The sequence below is a fragment of the Drosophila simulans genome, chromosome 2L (genome assembly GCF_016746395.2).
Source record: "Drosophila simulans strain w501 chromosome 2L, Prin_Dsim_3.1, whole genome shotgun sequence".
In the NCBI taxonomy this organism is placed as follows: Eukaryota; Metazoa; Arthropoda; class Insecta; order Diptera; family Drosophilidae; genus Drosophila; species Drosophila simulans.
This window is the reverse complement of record NC_052520.2, coordinates 2,755,128-2,778,705: the sequence shown is the minus strand read 5'-3', so window position 1 is coordinate 2,778,705 and position 23,578 is coordinate 2,755,128. Positions and strand designations below refer to the sequence as shown.

General features: G+C 47.1%; 11 protein-coding genes and 1 long non-coding RNA gene across 14 annotated transcripts; 6 read left to right on the top strand and 6 right to left on the bottom strand.

Annotated features, from left to right (window-relative positions):
• Positions 1 to 134: 134 nt before the first annotated feature.
• Positions 135 to 1,458, top strand: LOC6730770 (rab-like protein 3). Its single transcript, XM_002077902.4, has 2 exons — positions 135 to 668; positions 739 to 1,458. Exons 1-2 carry the CDS (start codon positions 608 to 610, stop codon positions 1,401 to 1,403), a joined length of 726 nt encoding a protein of 241 aa, XP_002077938.1. The 5' UTR covers positions 135 to 607; the 3' UTR covers positions 1,404 to 1,458.
• A 78-nt stretch (positions 1,459 to 1,536) lies between these two features.
• Positions 1,537 to 2,326, bottom strand: LOC6730769 (histidine triad nucleotide-binding protein 1). The gene is made up of 3 exons (XM_002077901.4): positions 2,185 to 2,326; positions 1,976 to 2,117; positions 1,537 to 1,916 (listed from the first exon to the last, which is right to left on the bottom strand). Exons 1-3 carry the CDS (start codon positions 2,223 to 2,225, stop codon positions 1,647 to 1,649), a joined length of 453 nt encoding a protein of 150 aa, XP_002077937.1. The 5' UTR covers positions 2,226 to 2,326; the 3' UTR covers positions 1,537 to 1,646.
• A 435-nt stretch (positions 2,327 to 2,761) lies between these two features.
• LOC6730768 (congested-like trachea protein) lies at positions 2,762 to 3,755 on the top strand. The gene has a single exon (XM_002077900.4). It carries the CDS (start codon positions 2,804 to 2,806, stop codon positions 3,722 to 3,724), a length of 921 nt encoding a protein of 306 aa, XP_002077936.2. The 5' UTR covers positions 2,762 to 2,803; the 3' UTR covers positions 3,725 to 3,755.
• Positions 3,756 to 4,494, bottom strand: LOC6730767 (transcription initiation factor TFIID subunit 10). Its single transcript, XM_002077899.4, has 2 exons — positions 4,143 to 4,494; positions 3,756 to 4,083 (listed from the first exon to the last, which is right to left on the bottom strand). Exons 1-2 carry the CDS (start codon positions 4,386 to 4,388, stop codon positions 3,826 to 3,828), a joined length of 504 nt encoding a protein of 167 aa, XP_002077935.1. The 5' UTR covers positions 4,389 to 4,494; the 3' UTR covers positions 3,756 to 3,825.
• Positions 4,495 to 4,506: 12 nt separating this feature from the next.
• Positions 4,507 to 5,097, top strand: LOC6730766 (transcription initiation factor TFIID subunit 10b). The gene has a single exon (XM_002077898.4). It carries the CDS (start codon positions 4,592 to 4,594, stop codon positions 5,024 to 5,026), a length of 435 nt encoding a protein of 144 aa, XP_002077934.1. The 5' UTR covers positions 4,507 to 4,591; the 3' UTR covers positions 5,027 to 5,097.
• Positions 5,089 to 6,156, bottom strand: LOC6730765 (gamma-secretase subunit Aph-1). Its single transcript, XM_002077897.4, has 2 exons — positions 5,665 to 6,156; positions 5,089 to 5,607 (listed from the first exon to the last, which is right to left on the bottom strand). Exons 1-2 carry the CDS (start codon positions 6,055 to 6,057, stop codon positions 5,284 to 5,286), a joined length of 717 nt encoding a protein of 238 aa, XP_002077933.1. The 5' UTR covers positions 6,058 to 6,156; the 3' UTR covers positions 5,089 to 5,283.
• A 461-nt stretch (positions 6,157 to 6,617) lies between these two features.
• On the top strand, positions 6,618 to 8,764 carry LOC6730764 (sorting nexin-21). Its single transcript, XM_016179135.3, has 4 exons — positions 6,618 to 6,842; positions 6,910 to 7,053; positions 7,139 to 7,832; positions 7,896 to 8,764. Exons 1-4 carry the CDS (start codon positions 6,836 to 6,838, stop codon positions 8,029 to 8,031), a joined length of 981 nt encoding a protein of 326 aa, XP_016023178.1. The 5' UTR covers positions 6,618 to 6,835; the 3' UTR covers positions 8,032 to 8,764.
• A 9-nt stretch (positions 8,765 to 8,773) lies between these two features.
• On the bottom strand, positions 8,774 to 12,315 carry LOC6730762 (transportin-3). Its single transcript, XM_016179443.3, has 5 exons — positions 12,067 to 12,315; positions 10,905 to 11,996; positions 10,633 to 10,799; positions 9,215 to 10,579; positions 8,774 to 9,152 (listed from the first exon to the last, which is right to left on the bottom strand). Exons 1-5 carry the CDS (start codon positions 12,178 to 12,180, stop codon positions 9,092 to 9,094), a joined length of 2,799 nt encoding a protein of 932 aa, XP_016023177.1. The 5' UTR covers positions 12,181 to 12,315; the 3' UTR covers positions 8,774 to 9,091.
• Positions 12,316 to 12,575: 260 nt separating this feature from the next.
• Positions 12,576 to 12,980, top strand: LOC27206525 (SNAPIN protein homolog). Its single transcript, XM_016179136.3, has one exon. It carries the CDS (start codon positions 12,576 to 12,578, stop codon positions 12,978 to 12,980), a length of 405 nt encoding a protein of 134 aa, XP_016023175.1.
• An 18-nt stretch (positions 12,981 to 12,998) lies between these two features.
• LOC27206526 (methyltransferase N6AMT1) lies at positions 12,999 to 15,856 on the top strand. Its single transcript, XM_044922963.1, has one exon. The coding sequence runs from the start codon at positions 12,999 to 13,001 to the stop codon at positions 13,671 to 13,673; it is 675 nt and encodes a 224-aa protein (XP_044778898.1). The 3' UTR covers positions 13,674 to 15,856.
• A 16-nt stretch (positions 15,857 to 15,872) lies between these two features.
• On the bottom strand, positions 15,873 to 19,474 carry LOC6730759 (bacchus). Of its 3 annotated transcripts, XM_016179442.3 has the most exons (4): positions 19,326 to 19,474; positions 18,507 to 18,795; positions 16,036 to 16,198; positions 15,873 to 15,962 (listed from the first exon to the last, which is right to left on the bottom strand). In XM_016179442.3, the coding sequence occupies exons 2-4, from the start codon at positions 18,750 to 18,752 to the stop codon at positions 15,913 to 15,915; spliced, it is 459 nt and encodes a 152-aa protein (XP_016023174.1). In that variant the 5' UTR covers positions 18,753 to 18,795; positions 19,326 to 19,474; the 3' UTR covers positions 15,873 to 15,912. The 3 variants fall into 3 exon arrangements, with proteins under 3 accessions (XP_016023174.1, XP_002077927.1, XP_044778904.1); XM_002077891.4 differs by lacking the exon at positions 19,326 to 19,474 and having other exon boundaries at positions 18,507 to 18,959; XM_044922969.1 differs by lacking the exons at positions 18,507 to 18,795; positions 19,326 to 19,474 and adding an exon at positions 16,826 to 16,882.
• Positions 19,475 to 22,980: 3,506 nt separating this feature from the next.
• On the bottom strand, positions 22,981 to 23,449 carry LOC123327219. Its single transcript, XR_006541780.1, has 2 exons — positions 23,361 to 23,449; positions 22,981 to 23,207 (listed from the first exon to the last, which is right to left on the bottom strand). It is a non-coding gene; the product is annotated as an uncharacterized LOC123327219 (long non-coding RNA).
• Positions 23,450 to 23,578: the final 129 nt, after the last annotated feature.

The window sequence follows — 23,578 nt, the reverse complement described above, 5'->3', positions numbered from 1 at the left end:
GATGTGCTAGAGAAAATAGCAAAGGATGCATTATTACAGGTAACCAACCAGATTATTAATGTTTTTTCAACATTATTGCATCAATGAATCAAAAACTTATCATATTCCATCCCTATTTATATTTGAACTGAATATAGCATCTATTCTCTTTGCCGCTCATGTGCAATTTTGCTTATCTCATGCAAATTAAGCTGACTGATTCATATTTTCCCAAAGCCGGATACTTCTTATCCACAATTGAGCTACAAAGTAGGCTTAGTATGGAAACTGCGGTCGCAAGCGGCGGATTTCGAATATTTTCGAAATGGCGAATCGAAGCATTCGATAGACCGGCGCAGCATTATCGACAACAGCGATTACTGTTAGAACTTTGTTTCCACAGAATTCGGGTTCAATGCAAAACAAATCTTGGCCTTCTTTGATTGGCTGCCATTTGGCACTGGACACTTAATGTGGCATCACCTTGCAGTCCTTTCGTAGTTAATTAGAAATGAAACGGAGCAGGCGAGGATCCAATTAGTATCGGCTAAGCATGGATACTGCGTAGTGTGAAACTTCGATTCCACGAACACAAACACGATTCAAAGACACTCAGATAAAAACAGATATGAAACAGCAAGAGCTCAAGGATGTGCCCACAGTTCGTATCCTGATGTTGGGCGACAGAGGTGGGCTAACATGAGTTATACATAATACGTCCATTGGATACTCCTAATTGTGTTTCGTTCCCATTTGCAGGTGTGGGCAAGACTAGTTTGACCAATTTGATGGCCACTACGGAGACTACGCCCACTCCAGCCTCACGAACCATTGGCGAGGACTCGTGGCATGTCCAGGTGCGGTTGCATGAGTATCCCAAGCCGGTGATCCTGCCGCCCACGCCCACCTGGACCACGCCCTCCTCGTCGGAGGACTTCGAGAATTACCCGTATATGCAGAGTGCGCCCACCACCACGGATATCCTGTACTTTGTGGAGTTCTACGACCTGAATAGCGATTGGCGCATGTGCCGCCATCAGCGCGATAGCTTCTATAAGAATATTGACGGCATCGTCCTCGTGTACAGCATGCTGGACCTTAGCTCGGAGGACAGCCTGCACGATTGGCTGTACGATCCGTTGCGACTGATCTGCAAGTATCGCCATCTGCGCATACGTTCCATATTGAAACGCCACCATGTGCCCATTCTGGTGGTGGGCACCAAGCTGGACATGCTGATGCGACGACCACTGCGTCGAAGCGGCATTGCCCACCAGCTGAACGTCGAGGAGATGCTCGTCAACTGCCTGGATCCCGAGAGCTTTGCGGACAAGAGCCGTAATCAGGGCAAACTGCGCGACTTCCTAAACCGCGCCGTCGAGTTTAAGGAGCGATTTCCACTGTTGAGTTTCCGCCACTTGTGACCTTTTATTTTTTAGTTTCCCATCAATTTTTTAATAAAATTTATGGAAAAATTAAGTAGTATTATACGTATACGAAGGGTAAGCATAGGGAATGTCCTGCTCTCTGGTTTTTAAGTGAAGCTTCCTATAGGAATTATGAACATGGCGGATTGAAAACACTTTATGTTAGCATTTTACATAGTTTATTTCAATAATCCTGTGCTGTAAATGATCTTGGATCTGCTAGCTGCAACAGGGTGCTTCTTATCCTGGTGGCCACTGCATCTGGCGGCCGCCGAGGAAGTGCAAATGCAAGTGGTAAACGGACTGGGCGCCGTGCTTGCCATTGTTGATGACCACGCGGTAGCCGTCCGCGAGCCCGAGCTCCTTGGCCACCTTGCGGCCCACCAGCATGAGGTGTCCCAGCAGATCGGCGTCCCCATCCTCGGCCAGCGAGAGTTGGGCAATCGGCTTGCGAGGAATCACCAGGAAGTGGGTTGGTGCCTGGGGCGCCACATCGTGGAAGGCGACGCACTGTGAAAGATTCGAAAGGTAACATCTTTTTCTACCAACCAAATGGACCGCGATCTCACCTTATCATCCTCGTGGATGAATTTGCATGGGATCTCCTTGCGCAAAATCTTGCCGAAAATGGTGTCTTCACTGGCGGCTGCCGTTTGCGATTTTTCCACTTCGCTTGCCATTCTAGCACTGCAGCTGGCTATTTGGCGAGAGCTGCACCGTAAATACAGTATATAATCGCGGCACTTTAGATAATTAAGACAATTTCGCACGAACTCACCTGAAAACACGAAAGAAATTCCGGCCGGTTGACAAGAACATCGAAAGAGCGCTGCCAACTGGGTTTTCAGGCAATTCACACAGTGCGGCAAATTTAGGGTATTCGAATGCTCTCACACCTGCGTCGCTATAATGTTATTTATTATTAACAAAAAAACTAACAAATTTTTACAGGGAAATGCAAAAGTGTTTAGTGCCATAGATCGCTTTAATTAATTAGGGCCAGTGAAAATCCAATTAGAAGGAGCTGCACATAGGTGGACTTTGAACCCTGCTGCAACATATGGAAATCATAGAGATCTTCAAACCAGAAAAACTGCTCTTCTGATCGGAAGATCAAGTTGCTCCGTGGCAATAATTGGTGATATCAGTGCAGTATCTTTATCTGGAGGTTCTCTGCATCTGTGGAAACATCAGCAGCTTGTGACGTAATGTTGCCGCGCTCCTTATCGCTATAGAATGCTCAAGATTAGTTCGAAACTATCGGCTAGGTGCAAATTCCAATAATCCACTTGACTTGCCAGAAAACAACAACACTAGTTTCGAAATCGAACAGCTGCCGGGCGTGAAGGTGAAGGTGAAGGAGCAGCAGTAAAGACCAGCAGTAGCTACCTGTAGCCATGACCACCACAGAGAACGTGTCCACGGAGCGCAAAGCGAATCCAGTGAAGTCCTTCCTGACGGGCGGATTCGGTGGGATCTGCAATGTGCTCTCTGGCCATCCGCTGGACACCATCAAGGTGCGCCTGCAGACCATGCCGCGTCCAGCGCCGGGTGAGCAGCCCCTGTACCGCGGCACCTTCGACTGTGCGGCCAAGACGATCAAGAATGAGGGCGTCCGCGGTCTGTACAAGGGCATGTCCGCACCGTTGACGGGCGTTGCTCCGATCTTTGCGATGTGCTTCGCCGGCTACGCGCTGGGCAAGCGGCTGCAGCAGCGCGGCGAGGACGCCAAGCTGACCTACCCGCAAATCTTCGTGGCCGGCTCCTTCTCCGGGCTGTTCTCCACCCTGATAATGGCGCCCGGCGAGCGCATCAAGGTGCTCCTGCAGACGCAGCAGGGTCAGGGTGGCGAGCGCAAGTACAACGGCATGATCGACTGCGCCGGCAAGCTCTACAAGGAGGGTGGACTTCGCAGCGTCTTCAAGGGCAGCTGCGCCACAATGCTCAGGGATCTGCCCGCCAACGGCCTGTACTTCCTGGTCTACGAGGCGCTGCAGGATGTGGCCAAATCGAAGTCAGAGACGGGCCAAATCAGCACTGCCTCAACGATTTTCGCAGGTGGAGTGGCGGGCATGGCCTACTGGATTCTGGGCATGCCAGCCGATGTGTTGAAGAGCCGCCTACAATCGGCTCCCGAAGGCACCTACAAGCACGGCATTCGCAGTGTCTTCAAGGATCTGATTGTCAAGGATGGACCTCTGGCCTTGTACCGCGGCGTGACGCCCATCATGCTCCGAGCCTTCCCCGCCAACGCTGCCTGCTTCTTCGGTATTGAGCTGGCTAACAAATTCTTTAACCTCGTAGCGCCAAATTTCTAGTTTGTCTAATAAAGAAAGTGCCTCGCTAAAATGTTTTTACAACTTTAAGAAAACTAGCTATATTTGTGTGCACAAATCAAAACTTTAGAGCTTAACTAAATCTAAACGAAGTACTGCGGCTTGCGCATGGTGATGCCGTGGTCCGCGAGAGCCGGCACCAGATCCTCCATGGCCAGCGTGTACTTCCTGTCCTTGGGGTTCTTCTTGTCCTTGCTGGAACTGTGTCCGCTGGAATGCTGGATGTTTGTGGTGCGCGTCTTGCAGTGCTGCAATGCGTCGTTGGCAATATCCGAGATGAACTTCTGCGCGGACACCGAGACGAGGCGCACTATCTTGGGGTCCACTGTGCAGAAGCCAGCCTGGAGATTCAATGGAATATTAAAAATGCTACAAAGAATAGTTTCCGGTATATAAATACGGTTTTCAGGATGTGCATGGTGAGGGCGTCTGGTATGGTGGGCGAGTAGTCCTCCAGCTGCTTTACCAGCTCATCCATCTCCGATTCCTCCGCCGTCAGTGGAACCTCCTCCACGTCCAGTTGCTCCTCGTCGGAATGCAGTTCGGTCTGCATGAGTGGCGAGTCTATATCCTCCTCCTCGGTGTCCGTGGCCGATGTCACTGATTCTGCGGGTGTTACGGTGATGTCCTCGCCATCGGAAGCCATTGTTTTCCACTTATTAATTTTTTATTTCTAGAAATTTGTTATCTCAGTTGGCGTGTATATGTGTGTATGTTTATATTGTAATCGATGACGATCCATTAGAAGAATCGATAGCACTTGCAGCAACAATACGGAATAATTCGATAACTAGCATCTCCCATCACTACTTCTGGACTGTGTTTAATTTGTATTGTACATTTTTTTCGATGGTGGGCTCCAATTTCGGAATTATTTACCACAACAGCGCCGGTGGCGCGAGCAGTCATGGACAATCCTCAGGAGGCGGAGGAGATCGGGATCGGACCACACCATCCTCGCATCTCAGCGACTTCATGTCGCAGCTGGAGGATTATACCCCATTGATTCCGGATGCGGTCACCTCGCACTATCTCAACATGGGAGGCTTCCAGTCGGACGACAAACGCATCGTTCGTCTGATCAGCCTCGCCGCCCAGAAGTACATGTCCGATATCATCGACGATGCACTGCAGCACTCCAAGGCGCGCACCCATATGCAAACCACCAATACACCGGGAGGATCTAAGGCCAAGGACCGCAAGTTCACCCTGACCATGGAGGACCTGCAGCCGGCTTTGGCCGACTACGGCATTAATGTCAGGAAAGTGGACTATAGCCAGTAGTTAATGGCATACTAAGCATTGTGTTAGTCCTAGTAGTTTTTTCTCATTAAAAGGAATGTATCTTAAACATAGATCTGTGTATATTTATTGGGAAAGTCGTAGGGATCTAAATGTATTCTCGTTCTTTCAAGAAATCCGTTTAGTAATAGGGATTTAAGTCCATAGGATGCGTTACTAATCGAGCATATACAAGGTAATTTGTTTTTAATAATGTTATACAAAAGCTATTAACTAGGCGGTTAATACTAGGAGCTTGTTTACTGGCATGTTATGAATTTTCTGAAACTGCGAGAGGTTCCTCCAGCCACCCGGAAGGCCAGGACTCCCGTAAGTATGGTGACCAAGTAGTTTATCAGCAGAGTGGTCGTGTAAAGCTCATTGGCATTGAGCAGAGTTATCAAGGAGACAAACAGGTGGCTGCCAACCACATAGCCTATGTGAATATAGTTGTTTGTGTCGAATGCGTTGAAGAATATGACGCTCCAGAAGGTGTGCAGCAGGATAATAGACAACGCCTGGGCAGCCGAGGTGACGAAGAACAGCTCAGTTCCGCCCTTCAAACCCATGGTGCCGGGACCACTCTGAAAAACGAGATTAGTCATTACTCGGAGCATATAACGCACCTTTGCTGGACTCACCATATCAGCCAGCACATTGACCAGTGCAAACATCCCGGATATAATGCCGAATCCCAAGCCGGAAACATAGGCCAGGATGTGCTTGTTGTCCGTCACTCGCGTGTCCTCCGCCACGGCATGCAATCCCTGCTCCGTGCTGCGCAGTATCCGGTAGATGATGTACCGGAATGCCTCCTGGAAGCACACCGAGAAGACCACGCCGAAAGCCAGGAATTCCTTCAGAGGAATCAGGGCATACCACAGGGAAGAGATCAGCAGCGAAAGCAGCCAGAAGAATGCCGCCGCAATCAGAATGATGATCCGTACTGGGTCATTGGCGATGGTGAAGACGAACAAGGCGAAGGGCGGTCCGAAGGCGATGAAGGTGCAGCCAAAGAACTCGGGCAACGTCATCTTGTCTTTGTAATATTCCTGGTTTTTCTTTTGCTCTGTGGGTGTTTTGGTTTACTTGGGAAGAGGAAGCAGAGACTCGCATAGAGTTGCCAGACTTTCAGTGTCATTGGGGCTGCCACACCGTACGGTTTGGTAGTGTACATACCCTACATAGGATGAGTATATTAGCTTTTGGTTCAAGCAAATGTATACAAGCGTTTGAGACTGCGAGAATTATCCAAACAAATGGGAATCCTTAAATCATAACTTAATTGCTCAGTTACGAATCCTTTGTTTCAATTTGTATACATAAACCAAATGAAAGGGTATATCATGATCACTTTCAAAGTTACTTCTTTTAAGGCTGCCAGATTGAAAAGCACTAATGTTTTCATACCCTACTATATAAAGTCTGTTAATTCAAAAAAAACTTGTTGCTAAAGTACACGATATGTATTAGAGCTAATAAAGATGTTAGCCTAGTAAATTATTATACAATTTATAGAAATATTTAATATTATTCAAAGGTTTAGATTATAGTTATTCTAAATGTTCCCTAAGAGCCATACCCGCGTAGGGTGTTCCAGAAGCCGCCTATGCGGGATTCACACGCACAAAACAAAGGTCTCCGTCCCACTTGCAATGTTTTTGTTTGGGGCGGAATTAGTCACTGTAAATTGACTCAACAACTATGCCAACCGCATAATCCGCCGTAAACCAGAAGCGAATTGCAAGTGCCCAGCTGCAGATCGAAAACAGCAGCCCAGCGAGAAATCACAAAGAGATTCATAGAACCCGTATGCCCAGTGAGCACAGTGAAACCTCCAATTAGCAGTTCGTCGTTCATTTGGCTTGGTTTTTCTTCTCCCCCAGTTCACGCCGTGATGGCCAAGCGCCTGCACCACCAGCCTTCCTTCGATGGGGAGCCACCCGGTCCGGATGAGCTGGACAGTCCAGCCATCGAGGCGGCGGCCCTCGACATTCCCCCTCCAGAATCCGATAAGGCGCTCCAAAAAGGTTTGTGTAACCATTACCTCACACTCGCCAAATATGAAGGTACAGTGGAAAATCTCTAAGGCGAATATTGTCTGTATCTTCCTAGGTGTCTGGGAGCGAGCCACAAGTGCGGAGTATAAGCCGACCACGGATGGGAGCACCGTGCTCCGCTTTGACATCTTGGTGGCCCACATAATGCCGCCCGATGGCGAGGATGTGAAGATCAAGCGGTTCGTGGTCTATGAGCTCACTGTGAAGCAGGATGGAGCCACGGAGGACACTCAGCCGGCAAAGATTGAACGCCGATACACTGACTTTCGGGAGCTCTATCTGGGCCTTAAGCGGCAGCATCCGGCGGAGATGGCCAACAAGTACTTCCCAGCCAAGGTCCTGATGGGCAACTTCAAGTCCGAGCTGATTGGCGAACGGAGTGCGGCCTTCGAGGCATTCCTCACGTATGTGGCAAGCCAGGCGATGCTCCGGGACTCGGAGTACTTCCTGCGCTTTCTCCAGCACGACGAACTGACCAGGGCATGCCAGTTTCTGGATGAGCGGCGTAACGAGATGGCCATACCCATTCTGGAGAACTGTTTCCGCTTGCTGAACAAGATATACATGAATCGATCTAGGCCGGTGCTTTTGATACTCTGCCGTCTGGTGGCTGCCTGCACCTCATCCCCAGTGCCTCATCACGCGGCCGAGAGGTGGGCCCTGCTGGCACTGAGTCGCTTCGAGACATTGTGCGATATTGATCTGCTGCCGCTTTACATTCCCCTGCTCCACACCTGCGCCCATCTGTGGTGAGCTCAATCGAATTATTCCGTATTAAGGAAAAGGCTAATCTGAATATCTCATCCTTTCAGGTGGCAGCGCGGTCAGGATCAAAAGCCAATCACCGACCGACTGACTGACATGTCCAAGCAGGGCATCAACACGGCGAACACCGAGAGCCTCATGCAGGCTATTCACAAGATCGATCCTCGCACTGAAACAATTTGAACCGCGAATCTCCGCTACAATTTTCATCCATTAGTTTAATATTTTGTTCTGTAGTCTTTAGCTGTCCGGCGGAAAGTGCAATTAGATAAAGTGTGCAATTAGTTTTAAGGTGAAAGGAGTATTTATCAACCTTTGAGGTAGTGCCCATATGTACCCACGCTGTCCTCCAAAGTAGTCCGTTCTGGCGAACAGTGTGTCACAAAAGCCAATTTTAGCCAACAATTTTGAAAAAGTATGTACGTCTCTTCGTCTAAATGTTTAATTCGTTATTTTAAAACTGTGATTTTCAAATTAAAATGTTCGATTTTTAGAACTAAATCAGAGATATTGAAATATTTTAACTAAAATTGGTTCTTATAAATAGCTTACATTAATATTGCGACTAAATGTAATCCGAAACAAGAAGGTTATGTTCGAAACGTACTGCTTTGGTAACTTAAAGGTTAGTCTAAGCGTATTTATGTTTCATGTTACGTATTGTTTGATATCTTCAATCGTCTGTGTAGTTTGTACCCAGTAGGAGTTGTGACTTATATCACAAACGCACCATCGAATGTCCATGACGCAGTGTCTCAAAAAATCCATGCCTAGAATTCCATATCAGCCTGAGGAAACATCAGACAAGTCGATAGAACACAGCTCCCAGAGTTTTTAGTTTTTTCCTTCCAGCCCAATGCCTTGTGATTGCTTTTTCAATAAATAAATATTATACTCAAGTGTTTTGCAGAACAAATGTGGTCAATTAAATCTAAATGGTATATATTTAATGGTTTGCCTTATGCCTATGCTTGTTGGTGAGTCATTTTAGGGTTCAAACTTAGAGCTAGGAGTGCACGCTGATGTAAATAACTTACTGCTAAATTCTTTGAGGATCTCTTGACCGCACTCAAAATGTACAAATCAAATTATATATAACTTATGACGTCAAACAATCGATTCAACTATATTATAAATAGAGGGGTACGTGCGTTTTTAACAAATTCCTAGCACCCTTGCCGCATTACATACATCATTCAAAATGTACAGAATCATCCGAATCCAAACTCATTCATCTCCCTGATTAGCGAAACAGTCGCGTGAAGGTTTTCAAGGCTTGCGAAATGGCTTTCGTTGTGTCCGCTCTATAAAAAGAAATATAATGCATTATGAATAAAATACACAACGTTTGAAGGCAAATCCTCACCTCAGAACTGTGCTGCTGAATTCGTCCAGCTGTTGCTGCGTGGCTGTCACGTAGCCACCGCTGTTCTTTTTGGGCAGTGCCTCCAGCGCTTGGGCCAGGAAGGGCTGCATCCGCTCGTTGCCCACCACCTGCTTCAGTTCGTGGAGCACCTCGGCCACATCCACCAGCATGTAGGAGTGCAGTTGAAAGACGGACGCCTGAATCAGGTTCATCACCAGAGCACCGCCATGCTGACTCGCCAGTTCCACCACCAAGGGACGGCACTCGGCGTTCCGGCTGTGGTTATTCGATCTGCCCCAAACCAACAGGTTGATAAAGAACTTCATCACAGACGAGTTGGCCTCGCGGTGGTCCAAGGAGCAGGCTATTAGCGCACACTGGAAGATCGGCGTGATGAGACTGCTCTGGAGCAGCTGGTGGGGACAACAGTCTAGGTAACGCGATGCCAAACGGAAGAAGTCATCCACTGTGTCTGGGTTGTTTTTCAGGCCGTTCTCCATCTGCAGCAGGCCAAAGGTGGGCTCTATGAATGCCTGAAGCATCTCCAACAGTCCGCCAATGCACTCGCTGGACTTTGCAAACTCGTCCACCAAAATGGATCCCACGTAGAGGAAGCAACTGTGATGCTGCACAGAATACAGCACGACCATTTGTTTGATCAGCGGTTCCACCAGCATCATTGCTTGCTTTCTCACCATCCGAATGCCGTAGCGAATCAGTCGGCAGGTACGCTCCATGATACGCAGGTCATTCTGGTACTTATCCATCACCCGCGATATCAGCTGCCAGGCGTCGTTCAGAATAGCTACAGTGGGGTGCTCTACGTTGTCGGGAACGTCGGGATTCGTGTGCCGGATAATGGCGCAGGCGCGGTCTATCCAGTAAACGGGATCGGTGCGCTCTCCCTTTTGAGCAGTACCGCCAGTGCTGTCCACCAGTTGGGCCAGTGGCTGCAGCTGGAAGCCAACGATTTCCCGCAGAGCAGGCTGCAGTTGCTCGCGTGGCAGACGTGTAAGTATAAGCGATATGCCCTTTAGCAATCCTATTGCCACATCGTTGTTTATTTGAAAGCTGTCCAGACTGCGGGCGATCTCCACAAGTCCGCTGATGTGGCACACCATCTTCTGTCGGCAGGCGGAGCAAATGGAAGTCAATGCGATGGCCGCAGCTGGCGCCAAGCCATTCTTCTGCTGCAGGGCATACAGCAAAAAGTTGAGGACTGCCTCCAGGGATTCAGCATGGTTCTCAATCCAGTCGCACAGTTCCCCGATCAGTAGAATCGCAGTGTACCTAACTGCTATGTGCGTTTGCTCTGACATATTGAGAATCGCCTCCACCACCTTGGGGATCACCTCGTTCTCATCTCTGCAAGGTAAGTATTGTAAATCTGACATGGTAATACATAGCTTCATACGTACGGAAGTATATTTTTGGCCACGTTCTGCATAATGAACAGTGCCGCCTCTGTGGACTCCCACGTAGTTTCTGGGGCTTGCAGGATATGAAACATTTGCTTGAAGCACGCTCCGGATCCCACTATGAAGGCCACGTCTTTTATCAGATCTGAGACTTTGCGTCGAAAGTCCTGCAATTAAATTGTTTTAAGATTAGTACACTTAAATCCAAGCCATTATTATTAATTTAATTAAAACTGCTAAAAGTCCTAAGTCTCCAAATATCACACACTCACATAGAAATTGTTGTTCTCCTCGATGAGCCCGTCGTGGTCGCTTTCCATCTGTGAGTGGCGAAACAGGGCGCTGATCAGCCGCTCGATGTGCGGCCGGAAGAGGACCGTCAGCTTATCCTCGTTACGCTGGAAGAGATCCTCGGAGAGCTTGTACCACAGGTGGAAGGTGATCTCGGCCACCTCGTAGTCGAAGTGTCCGACGCAAAGCAGCACAAGATCCAGTCCTTTCAAACTGTAGTGTGGCTTCTGGGCATCGGCCAATAAATCGTAGAAGAAGGCATCGCACAACGAGGTGAAAATTCTGCAGTAGTTGATCGTCTTGTCGGTGTCCTCGTGCGCCACACTCAAGTGGTAGGGAGTCTCCAGCATGCAGACAGCTCCAAAGAGTTGCGCCTCGAAGGAGGACTCCGGATCACTGGCGCTATCCTGTCGTGTGTTTATGCAGGAGAGTAGCGCACACACGCACTCGGTGGCATTGTCGTGCAGTTTTCCACTGGTCTCCGGAAGCGAGAGCAACCGGAAGGCCAGCTGGGTGAGGGCGTTGTTATACACGTGCGAGACGGGAAAGGCATGGATTACCAGCCAGGCACTGTAGGTGCGCAACGCCGCATTCCACACACGCTGCTGGTCGAGATCCTCCCGCTGTAGGCACATGCACAGGAACTTTAGGACGCACTCTGCGCTGGCGTCCAGCTGCTTGTGCACCTCCTCGCGCCGGTTGGCGCCCAGCCGCAGATACCGTGAGTCTATTTCCTCGGGCAGCACCTTGAGTACCTCCAGCAGGGGCCAGATGGCGCACTGATGCGGTGCCAGTGTCACCAGTAGATCGTTGATCGGCTCCCGCCAGCTGGCCATCAGCAGGGCCAGATCGGCCACCGCCAGACTGAGCTGGGTAACAATCACATTGTCCGTCTGCTCGTCGATCTGGCCTATGTGTGTGATCAGCGAATCCCGCAGAGATTCGTGCGTGTGCGGGGGCAGTTCGCTGAAGGAGTTCTGTATCTTGTTCCGCATGGTCTGCGCAGCAAAGTAGTTGGCGTGCAGGTCTCGTTTCTGGTGCAGCAGCTCGTCCGCAATCGTCCAAGAATAGATCTTTAAGGGATTCCAGAAAAAAACTTAGCAATCGCACGAAGGTTTCGTACACCGGGCGACTATCACTCACCGACTTCTGGAAGTCCTGCAGCCATTTGTTGGCCTTCTCCTGCTCCTTGGGATTGTTGCCCTGGAAGAGGGCGCTGATTGCTTGGTACACCACGTCCACCGAGTACGTATCCATTTCATCGGCAGCTTAAATCAGCGCATATATTTTCTTAATTACTTATTATTATACTTTATTAGCGATGGCTGATTGCGTACATCCCGTGTATCGATAACGCAAGGAGGTGGCGTGCGATAACTTTGAAAGGTGTATGACCGATAGTCTGAAGGACTTCTTGAAATTATTTAGGGTTGTCAACTGCGTCAAATATTAAGGACCAATAAAAATAATTATAATAGTTTCAACGTCAAATAATATTTGGCTTATATGAATAGTTTTTTGAAAGTAGATTACCATCTGCTACTACTATGCTTATATATTCTAATACTTGCCACCCCTATGTTCTCGATACATCGATACCATTGGTTGCTCGCAACAACATCTCTAATTAGTTTTCTGATCAGAATTCTGCAATGGATTCGGACAGCACCGTGACTTCCTTGGAGGAGAACACGGAGAACTTTTGCACGAATCCCACGCGCGACATCCTCGCCGAGGGCATCACCAATCTCTTCAAGCCGACGATCGAGCGGTTGGACGAGCGCGTGGCCTCCACCATCCAGCTGCAGGCGGAGCTGCGTGGCCAACTGGACGCACTGGCCGCCCAGCTGAGGGACATCGAAAAGGCGCAGAGTCAGATACCCGAGTTCGCGGACAAGGTGAAGGAGCTGCTGAACGTCAAGCACAAGGTGACGGTCATAAGCAACGTGTTGGTGACCAGCCAGGAGCGGCTGACGGGTCTGCACAAGCTGATAGAGAAGGAGCAGCGGCGGCGACAGGCGCTTCTCGATTCCGCACTCAGCACCAACATATCCTAAATCCAAATACTGTTCGTCATGGAGACGCCCTACACCGACCACTTGAGCCCGGAGGACTTCGAGCACGTTTACGAGCCAGCGGAGGACTCGTTCCTGCTGTTGGACGCCCTGGAAAAGGATCTGGAGTACCTGGACCGGCTGCAGCCGCGTCTCTGCGTGGAACTGGGCTCCGGATCGGGAGTGATCATTACGGCGCTGGCCAAGAAACTGGCTGGCTTTTCGCTGTGCCTAGCCACGGATATCAATCCCAAAGCCTGCAATGCCACCCGGAGAACTGCGACTCGGAATGGCGCTCGCTTGGATAGCATTCGCTGCAGCCTAGCGGATGCACTGCGCCCGCGATCCGTGGACGTGCTGCTCTTCAACCCGCCCTATGTGGTCACCAGTGACGAGGAGCTGCAGACGCAACAGTTCGATTCGCACAGCGAATCCTCAACGGATCGCAATCTGGTATTCTCCTGGGCTGGTGGACAGGACGGGCGGCGCGTCACGGACATTCTACTCAAGCAACTGGATGACATTCTTTCGCCTCGAGGCGTGCTCTACCTACTGCTGCTGCGGGAGAACAAGCCGGAGGAAATTATCAAATACTTAGAGGGCCTCCAGTTCCGGGCTGTTAAGTTCATGGAGCGACGCATTCCTGGCGAGCATCTGTGCATACTGAAGGTCACCAGGTGCTCGGCATCATCATGACTCGTGCAATAGCATCATATTAAAGTTGTATTTTAATTAACAGGTACATTTTTAGGCGTTTATTCTTAAATTTGATACTAAATAATATGGAAATAATTTTAATAAAAGTTGAAATAAATCAAATAAATGGTTTATGAAGCTAGTGATTAGTACTTCTTGATATTAGCTTAAAAGCTCTTAAGCTTTTAGAAGTTGAAGTTTTGGCGCTTAAATTTGAATCGCAATATAAAAGTAGTTCAACTTAATTTTTCCAACGAAGAGACTGGAATTTCCTCATTCCTTTTTTTAATAGGCATGTGCTAAGCTAATCGATTTTCAATCCCAAAAAGGTACGTAATCAAAGGAAGTTTCCAATTGAATTTTTCCATCATCCCTTAGTATATGATTTCTTTCATAGGGAGGATTGTGGGAACCAGCTTGTCAACCCCCGAATGCAAACAGGCCGGGATATGGAAGGGATGGATCGGAGTAATGTAGGGGCGGCCAATCTATGAGTTATGTACCTACATACATGCTCCTGGATAAGAACTACTACCCCTGGAACACGGAAGCGAGGTGATTGCCCCACCCAAAATGGCCAGAAGCAATTGAAACAAACTTTTATTGGCATCGAACAGATGCCAAATGGGTGGTATGTACGTACGGTTTTCGCTTTTACGTAATTACAATAATTTATTTCATCGTTCAAAATTGTTTCATATTCTCGTTTTCGATTCATGGTTCTATCTTTCTGCCCGTTCGCGCTACTAGATGTAATTCTCGCACTGAGCAGATACATGAGTAATTGGTATTTACAAAAATGCATAGTTCTTTAACATTGTCTGTGGTATCGCTATTGTTTATCAGTATCAAATCGGCTGATTTATCTTGGGCATATTGGTTTAATTGCACTCAATTATTCAGTTGCTGGTTGGCATTACCAGCTTTAAGCCTCTTGGAGTTTGGATCTGGGTCAGTGGGTGGATTGTGTGTGTATGTGGCTGTCTTTCCGGGACAAATCGGTTAGATTCGAGGATAATGGTGGTCGGGTGGATTCGGTGTCGAGTGCCGCGATTGACCAGCTGGGCACGATTCGTTTTGAAATATCAGTCGTTATATGTTTATATTGAGAACTCGTCGTACGGGGTGTTGTGTGTATAAATAGTTTGGATGCCCTTACTAATAGATACATGTAACATTAAAAGTTTATTTCTTGCTCGTTATTCGATTCTCGAGTTGGTTTTTACAATTTACAAATGAATTAGGCTTATCAACGACTCGCTCGCACAACTTATCAACAGAATAATAAACCCCTCGCTTTAATACTGACATAAGTACTTAAGATTAGTCATAGTTTATAGTTAAATGCTGAAACGAAACAGAAGGTTAGAACTCAAACTTCCCGATGTTTTCCTTTCGTTTTTTCTTTTAATTTGCCCCAAAAGCGAAGACCAAGTAGTCCCAGTGCCTTGGGTTTGGGAAATTCGGGTGACTGTGGCCACAGTGGGCGCGAAATTTTTGAAACCATAGCTAAAACTTGAGTGTCATTGAATGCTCGTCGAGTATGGGGTTTCAATGATTTTTGCGATTTATTTAAATACAATTTTTATGTTTTATTTGTTTTGTATTTAATTGCATTTGCTGTTTTCTTTTCATGTTCATTTTCAAATGTTCACTTTTGTATTTTTGCTTCTTTCGATCATTCATTCACAAATGTAACGTCTAATTTAATAATGAATTTGAATATCGTGTGTGTGTGTGTGAGTTTCGTGTATCTGTGTTTAATTCACGGGCTTCGTTAACGCTACATTTGAAATCTTTGTATATCTTGGTTTACGCATCAACTGGGCGTTTAAATTAGGACTTATAAGATAAAGGAAAGAAAGATTTTGGTTTTTTTTGTTCTTGTATATAGTGGGGATGTTTACTTTTTGTTGGATTCCGTATAGGTTGCGTTTATACGAAAATGCCTTCAATTACAATTTTTGTTTGTTTTGTAGTTTTTTATAAAAAAAGTACACATAAAATACAATTAAAATAAGGTAAGAAATAAAAAATTATTTCTTAAACATAAAAATTATATACTTTTGCGATTTTTTTGTGGTTTTTTCTCCTCCTCCTCATTTTCTCCTTGTTGTGGTTTATTTTCTGCTTCTTGGTTTATTATTATATTTTTTTGTTTTGTTTTTGCTTGTAACTTTTATTTATTATTAATTTAAATTTTTGTTTGTTTTTGTTTGTATTTTTGACTACATTATTATTACGCCTGATCGTCCGAGCCGGAACCGTCATCATTATCATCATCATCATCTGCGCAGGGAAGGGAAAGGAAAATCCGGGGATTAGATTCATGTGGAAAAGGGAAGTGCTTCCGTGAACTCACCATCACATTCAATGTCATCCTCCTCACCATCGTAGGGGATGTCGTACTCGTCGCTCTCGATTTCACTGTCGCCCTCGATGATTTCCTCCAGAGCCTCTTCCTCATCGGAATCTCCATCGGCGGCCGCGGCCTTCTTGGCCTTCTTTGATTCTGCGGATTTGGCCTGGAAGCGAAATAGGAGAGAGAAGTTAGTAGAGTTCCTTTGGTTCTTGTTCAGATGATGATTTATTCCATTACAAGCAAGTCTATTGAACAGAAATTAGGGCCCGTCACTATTAATTATGCATTTTTGATATTAATCTGAGAAACAAACTAAAGGATATTAGGGAGAATTACCGAGCGAAATGGTCCTACGCGCCCAACTCAAACCCACACATCTCCTTGATCAAGGGCATCCAATACCCCTCGCAACTTCCTGTGCGTGTGTACATAGTCATAAAATGTATATTTTCAGCACACAAAACAAGCAGCGACGAAAATCGTTATTTTCGCCGTAAAAAAACATTTGAAAAATGCGCGCGCCAATGTAATTCGCTGCGGCAAAGAGAGACGGTGTGAGAGAGAGAGAGCGGATTACAAGTGCAGCCGTGTTACATCTGTGCTCCGTATGTACAAGGCGACATATTTACTACATAAGGGGGGAAGAAAAAAAAAACAATAAGCAGCGACGCCGGCAGCGACATATGTATCCGCATCCGTGAGATACGAAACGAAGCGTGCCCTGTAAAACAGAGAGCGGGCGAGAGAGCACGAGAGAGAGTATCTGAATCCGAAGCACTGTAAACTGTACCTGAACTGCATGAATGAATCTCTCGCTCTCACTCACAGCCATCCGAACGACAGCTGCTGCAGCGACGTCGGCAGCGAAAAAAGGCGCAAAACAACAACATGCGTGGGTTTAACTTTTGCCGCTGACCAACCAACAACAAGATACACATAATGGTATATGGTTTATGGCAGTATATAGGCGGTCACGTTCCCAAGTCGAAGAGAAGCCGCAACACAAGGGCCCTATTTACCAGACTGTTACAAAGCGGAAGAAGCGAAAAACAATCGAACTGTGGAAAAATGTGCAAAATTAATGGCCACCCATCGCCCCCTCCTTTCACTTCGCTTACAGCATAAGTCACGAGACCCAGAACTCGAGAAAAGGCCAATCGAGGATTAAGATGAACAGGGTGTTTTAGCACTGGCAAGGACTAAGCCTATCATTACACCGATACTGGTGTAATAAATGGGTAATCAATGTATCTTGATTAAGATACAGACTTTACATTTATAGGGACAAGAGCTAATCTGTTGTTTGGAATCGAAAGAAATAGAACCAACGAATAATTTTCAAAACTATTTCTGAAATTTATACAATTCGTTACTGTACCACTAAGAATTATCCGTCCCAAGCGTATCTCAACTGATTCATTTATGGGATGATGACCATTTTTCAATTGAATCTCGAAGAAACCCAACTAACTTTTGCGACACCCTGTTTAGCCGTCTTGTTTTATGTACTAAAATAAATACGCATAAAGCAGAGCAGAAAAAAAAGTGAAAGATAAATGTAAGCACATACGCAAACAGACAAAACGGTGTGTATACAAATTACGAGGGAGAGAGTTAGCCGCGCTCTCTATTTGTATCTATCTTTCTCCGGGGAGAGGGAGAGAGCGAGAGCGAGAGAACGCTCCCGTTAAACTGTACATTTTTATTTCGAGTTTGAGTCTGAGAAAAGCGCTTGATTTGCCAATTTATCTGCCTTACTGGCCGAACTATTTTATTTTTATCAAGAAATGTGCTACTAAACTAATGTGCCCCCCAAAACTTGTTCGAATACCGCGTGCTCTTGGCGATACTAACCAAAAATAAAGTGGCCAAACATGACATGAGTAATTTACCGGCCGGCAATGTCTGTTTTCATTGAGAGAGTGCGTTGGCATCGCGCTGAATTGCGTTTGCGTTTGCATTTGCAATTCCCGTAGCCACAGCGACTGATAAATAAGGCCAAGCGTATGAGTTATAGCCGCAATGCCACAATGTATCTATTGCTGGGTAATGCTGTTCAGCGGACACGTCAATGCTAATGACCTATGGGTTTATTAAAAACACATTACCCACCCCACAAAGAAAAGGCCCTGGCTAACTGTACTCCCCGTCTATACAGGCACGGCGGCCCTCCTAACCTCGATTTGAACCTAACAACAATAATCTTTGATTGCCGGACCCGCAATCATCTTGGTTAATCGTAAACAACACAAACGCACAACCGAGCAGCTATACGCTCTCTCTTTTGGGGGCATATGTAAGCCATTGGGAGAGTGCGCTGCTCCGAAAAACGTGTGTATATCTATTTCTAGAATTTTTCCCCGATCAAGAAGTGTTACTCGCATATTGGCTTGGAGTGAATCATTAGAGGGGCCTCCTTTTGGTTTTACCGCGTAAACAACTAGCAGCTAGTCACATAGATCAGTACTCACTTCTGCTGGCCTCTTGGTGCCTTTCACGGATTCCTTTGCGGGGGCAGCGGCGGCGGCATCGGCGGCATCCTCGCCGTCCTTTGACGTGCCGTTGTCGGCCGCGTCGCCGGCGGCATCGGCAGCAGCGGCCTTATCCTCAGCGGCCGCCTTCGCCTTGAGATCGTCCTTGACAGCAGACACATCATCCGCCGCCACCTTCTCCACGGCCACATCGCCGTTGTTCTGTTGTTCCGTAGCAGCCGACATATTTGAATGGGTTTCTTTGAGGTTTTCCGGAACTATTTAGTTTCTGCGTTATATAGAGAACAATTCGGTTTGGTTTTGTGGATTGTCTTGTTGTTGACAAAAAACCAGCGCAAAATACTCGGGGAAGGCGAGATAGAGACAGAGAGAACCGCACCGAACGAAGCACACAAACACACTGAATGCGATTCAGCTGCGGGCCGTCTATTTAAGCACTGCCGCTCGCGGAGAGAGTAACTTTCTTTTGGCGCTCTCGCTGCTCTCTTTTTCGCTCTCCCCGAAATCGTTACGACGCTCTCTCGCTCTCTCTCCCACGCCATTGGCCCATACAATACACTCAAAAAATCGCCGCGGCATTTGTACAGCCGCAGTCGATAAGACAACAACAACAGCCCAGAGCAGAGCGAGCGTTGGATTTTTTGGAATATTATTTTGCGGTGATTTTCTGATAATTTAGTATCTATATAATATAGCTTTAGGAGGTGCCATATATCAGGCGGCGCTACGGCAGGCTAAAGGATTTACTCGTAGGCCTCACTGATGTATGGAATATCCGTTTGCCTTTGGTTTGCTAACCACCGATATGTGCTCCCGTCGACGGTTCGTACAAGACTGAGCTTGCCGTCCGTTCGATGGCTAGAAATTGCCGCTTGCTTCTTCTTGCGCCAAATCGGTTGCACACATTTTCGCCTATAACTCAAATACTTTTGTTCGGATCGGTTCAGAGACCGATCGAGGCTATAGCTGGTAGTATCCGCTTAATTTTGGGCTTTTTCCCGAGGCGCTGCGATCAAAACGAGATCCGCAAATGACAAGTTGAGTGGGTTTCCTGATTAATTCCATACAAAATCTGCTTGGGTTCCGTGAGTACGGTTGTGGGCGCGTTTGGCGGTAAATTTGAAAATTGCGCGCGCCAGTGGTGCGCTCGTGGGCCTGGGGGCGGGGTCTGGGGGTTGGTAGCGGCGATGGTGGTGTGTGGTGTGTGTGGTGCAGTCACTCTGTGGCGTTCTGACCGTTCGTCGGTGGAACAGAACAGAACGGAGCAGAACAGTGGATGTGGATGTGGATGTTGCCGATGGGAAGAAGTGTTGCAGCATTGTTGCCGCAGATGCAGATGTGTGTGCTGCGTGTTGTACTCAGCACGGTATTCGTATTTATAGAGTGGACCAGCGTGGGACGCAATGTCGTCGCGGATTGGGGTCAATTGATTGGTAACGTGTGGGGAAGCAGGTGATTTTCGCGGCCCAGGAAAGTGGGCAGCTATTTTTGAGATTCTAACGATTTAAATGCACGCTATCGGGAAAATGCTCTATTCAGGGACTATGCGTCTTAGAACTAGAAAATTATTTTGGAGAAAGAGCAGGAAAGCAGCAATTTTCAACCCCATATGTTTCGAAAACATTTAAGGGTTAGTTTTCGAAATCAGTTTCAGAAATATTAATTAAACTTCCTTATGTCCTAATGGCCCCACCAAAGACTTATACTTAAATGTCAATATCTATTACTCGTCGAACTGGGTCCACCCTTGACTCTTTTTTCATGTGCCAATCTTTCTGTTGATCCCGCACTTGTGGTTCGACCATTTGATGGCGATGGCTTCGTTCGCCGCACGAACCCAGTGTGTTCCTGTGAGGAATCGCCCAATATATGGGGAACTGGAACTGCCGAGTAGGCTATAACATATCACCCATATCACCTGGTAGCCAACGTGCTCGAGGTGTACTGGCTCTTCTCTATAAATCTGTGTTATCAGCGGGACAATCACCGCGAGGTTGATCTTCAAGTTCATTCAAAATGTGCACATTAACGAGCGGAATAACAACCCATGAAGCAATACTAGAGGAATTCGACCGGAAGCCCTAAGGTTCTTGGTGCTATTTCCAGTAGCCTATCGACGAAAGGGTAATAACTAACAACCGCCGGTTTACCGGGTATCCAACAGTCGAGTTTCGATTGGTCAGCCTCTCTCGCTTTCAGCTATTTTCGTGCGAAAGCAATGGCAAATACGAATGCCTAGGCTATATAGCTGGTAATCTGAATAATACGGTCGACGACAGAGCGAGCGGACGACTGTCGACAGGCGGATCGCTAATTAAAACCGGCGAACCTGTTCCGCGGCATCCCAACCGAGGCGGCGTGGTGGACGTAAACACCTGTAATCGTGGGCCGTCGTCCACTCAGTTATCACATATTTGAGCAGCAGCGATGACTTTTTGCCTGAACATCGCTGCCTGATAAGCCGATTTGCGTCTCCATTTCGCTGTGCCTCCATGGGCCTTCCGTTCTTCTCTGGCTGTCTTCTCACTTTCCGCCCGCCGAACTCTCAGTATCCGTTCGAGTGGCTTGGCGCTCGCTGGCCCAAGAATGGTGGGTCTCTCGCGATACGAATCGTCGTGCTCATCGGGCTTGTGGGACCAGCTCTCGCTGTTGAACAATGGTATCTAGATTCCTGAGGACAACCTGTGCCAATTTCTCGAGTTATCGGTAACTGCGACCGTAGTTACTTCAAGGTTAGGCAACGGTTTCAAATCCAGGCAACCGCCGGGTAGGCCACTGCGATAAGGAAGGTTCTCGAGCAGGCAGAAATGGATGGACGGTGGTCCTGCTTCCCGGAACCCGAACATCTGTCGATTCGGAAATTTTATGGCCCATTCGAACTCAAAACTAACGCAAGGGATTCTACCCCGACCGATGCCGTTCCTGACCTGCCCCAGGAATTTCTCGCAGTGCACTTACACGTTGTTGCGTCATTAATTTGCTGTAGCATAAAGGTGCGAACAAATCTCAATGCAAACAATCGATAGCCAGACGCTCAAGCTAGCATGTGTATCTAAAACACACACTCATCAGCTTGTATTCACGGCGATTAAGTTTTTTGCTCTCTCAGCTTAATAGATGTCTAATCGGGTTGTTAGGCTTTTCAAAATGGGAAGTTTCTGTTCTTTTAACAGCATTATTTCGATATGATATCATCGAAAGTGTGGTGAGCAAGGCACGAAGAGTAGCGCAGCTCACCGTTCAGATACAAATTCAATTGTAGCGCATTGGCATAGCCACCATAGGCCGTCCCTTCTAGCGCTTGGGTACCTAACAAGATGGCTGGGTGGAACAACATGAACAGGTTTACGACTCGATTAGAGTGATTGTTAGACTGTTGCTAGATGGGCGATTCGCTTGGCTGCTCGACTCTCTGGATTCTTGATCTCTAGCGCTAGCTAACACAGACGATCGTCATCGCCGTCGCATTGGACACTTTCGCAGTCGGGTCTCGTTTTCCCGGCATGTGCTAATGTTTCCACACGAGTGCCGGGCCGTCCATGTGGACGCGACTCGACCAGGTACATGTACTGGCCCGGCTCACCTGCTCTCGCCTGCGTTTCACCTGCGTCAACGGGCGGTTTACACGCAATTATTAAAATGAATTTAAGCAGCCCCATTGTCTTCGATTTCCAATACCACCTGACCCAGCAGCAGCGCCGTGGTGTCATCGCCAGTGGGTCCGGGTCCTCGGCGGTGCCTTAATTGCGCAGAGCACCACAGCCGTGACGTGTGAGTGGACATTCTTCCGGCGGCTGGCTTAAGGATGGGGGAGGACAGCCGCTGCCACTGCAATGCTGCATCTGAAATGCCCCAAATAGGCTTATACGCATCCCAGTCCCCCAGTCACCCACCCAAAACCCCACCAGATATGGCAATCTATCGATTGTGTTGGTGATGTAAGTAGGTACTTACATACATAAATGGGTATTTTGTATGTAATATATTTTATATTAATATTATATAGTTTTAATAGTATATTTTATTACTTGAACTGTGCCATGTCATCCCTTCTAGCTTACTGCTCACATTACAATTGTTCCTTTGGGCAGATTAGTCCTTAGAGAACCCGCCACTTTGGCTAGAAAACCCCCGAATGGGCAGCAACCAACCCAAACTCGTTCGTTCCCAGATACCTTCCTTTGCCATCTGCGTCATGCATTTCGCTGCACTGAGCACTTGTGGTGGGTGGTGGTGTGCCGTGCTCCGTGCGCTGGGTGGTGGGTGGTGGTGCGGTGGGTTAGCGTTCGGTGGTGCCAGTGCCGAGTGCCGGCGGCGGTGGTTGCTTGGACCGCCGGAGATGAGTAGAGATACAGAGTGGGCAACGATGAATGAATCATTGGGGGAAGAGGCGGAGCCATCATCATGGCATCATAGGCGGAATTCGTTTGCACAGTCAAAATAAAACAACGGCTACCGAGAAAGATTGTGTGATTTGACTTTGTTGGCCTCCACAGAAATCATTTATTCAATAATTACATATTGACATACAAACATCAAAGGGGCGGCGGTTACACCGAATCATGTATGTATGTATGTACGCCGTAGATGGAATATTAAATAAAATAATATTTATTTATTATTTTTATAATAGAATTTTATATTTTTATAAAAAATTACTAATTCGAATTTTCTGGTTATCTGTGTGTTGTATAGTTTAAATTTAACAGACATTCAAGGGAGTGGAAGAAAAAAGATCGAAGGGATTAGAAGTTATTATACAAAATATATTGCAAAAAATTCATTTTATATATGTATTTAGTTGAAAACTTTGGATGGACGGCTTCTATTTACCTTAATATAAAAATAGTTAATATTTTAAATAATGATTTCTTAATTTTAGAATTGTATGACCCCTTTTCGACACCCTTGGAATGGATGCTTCACAGCACTGTGCTGACAGCACTTACCAACACTATTTGGGCGCCAAATACAGAGTTGCATTTGGCGAGTACAACTTTTATCCAACTTTCGAACGAGAATACAACCCGCTACCAACTTCGGACCCCAAA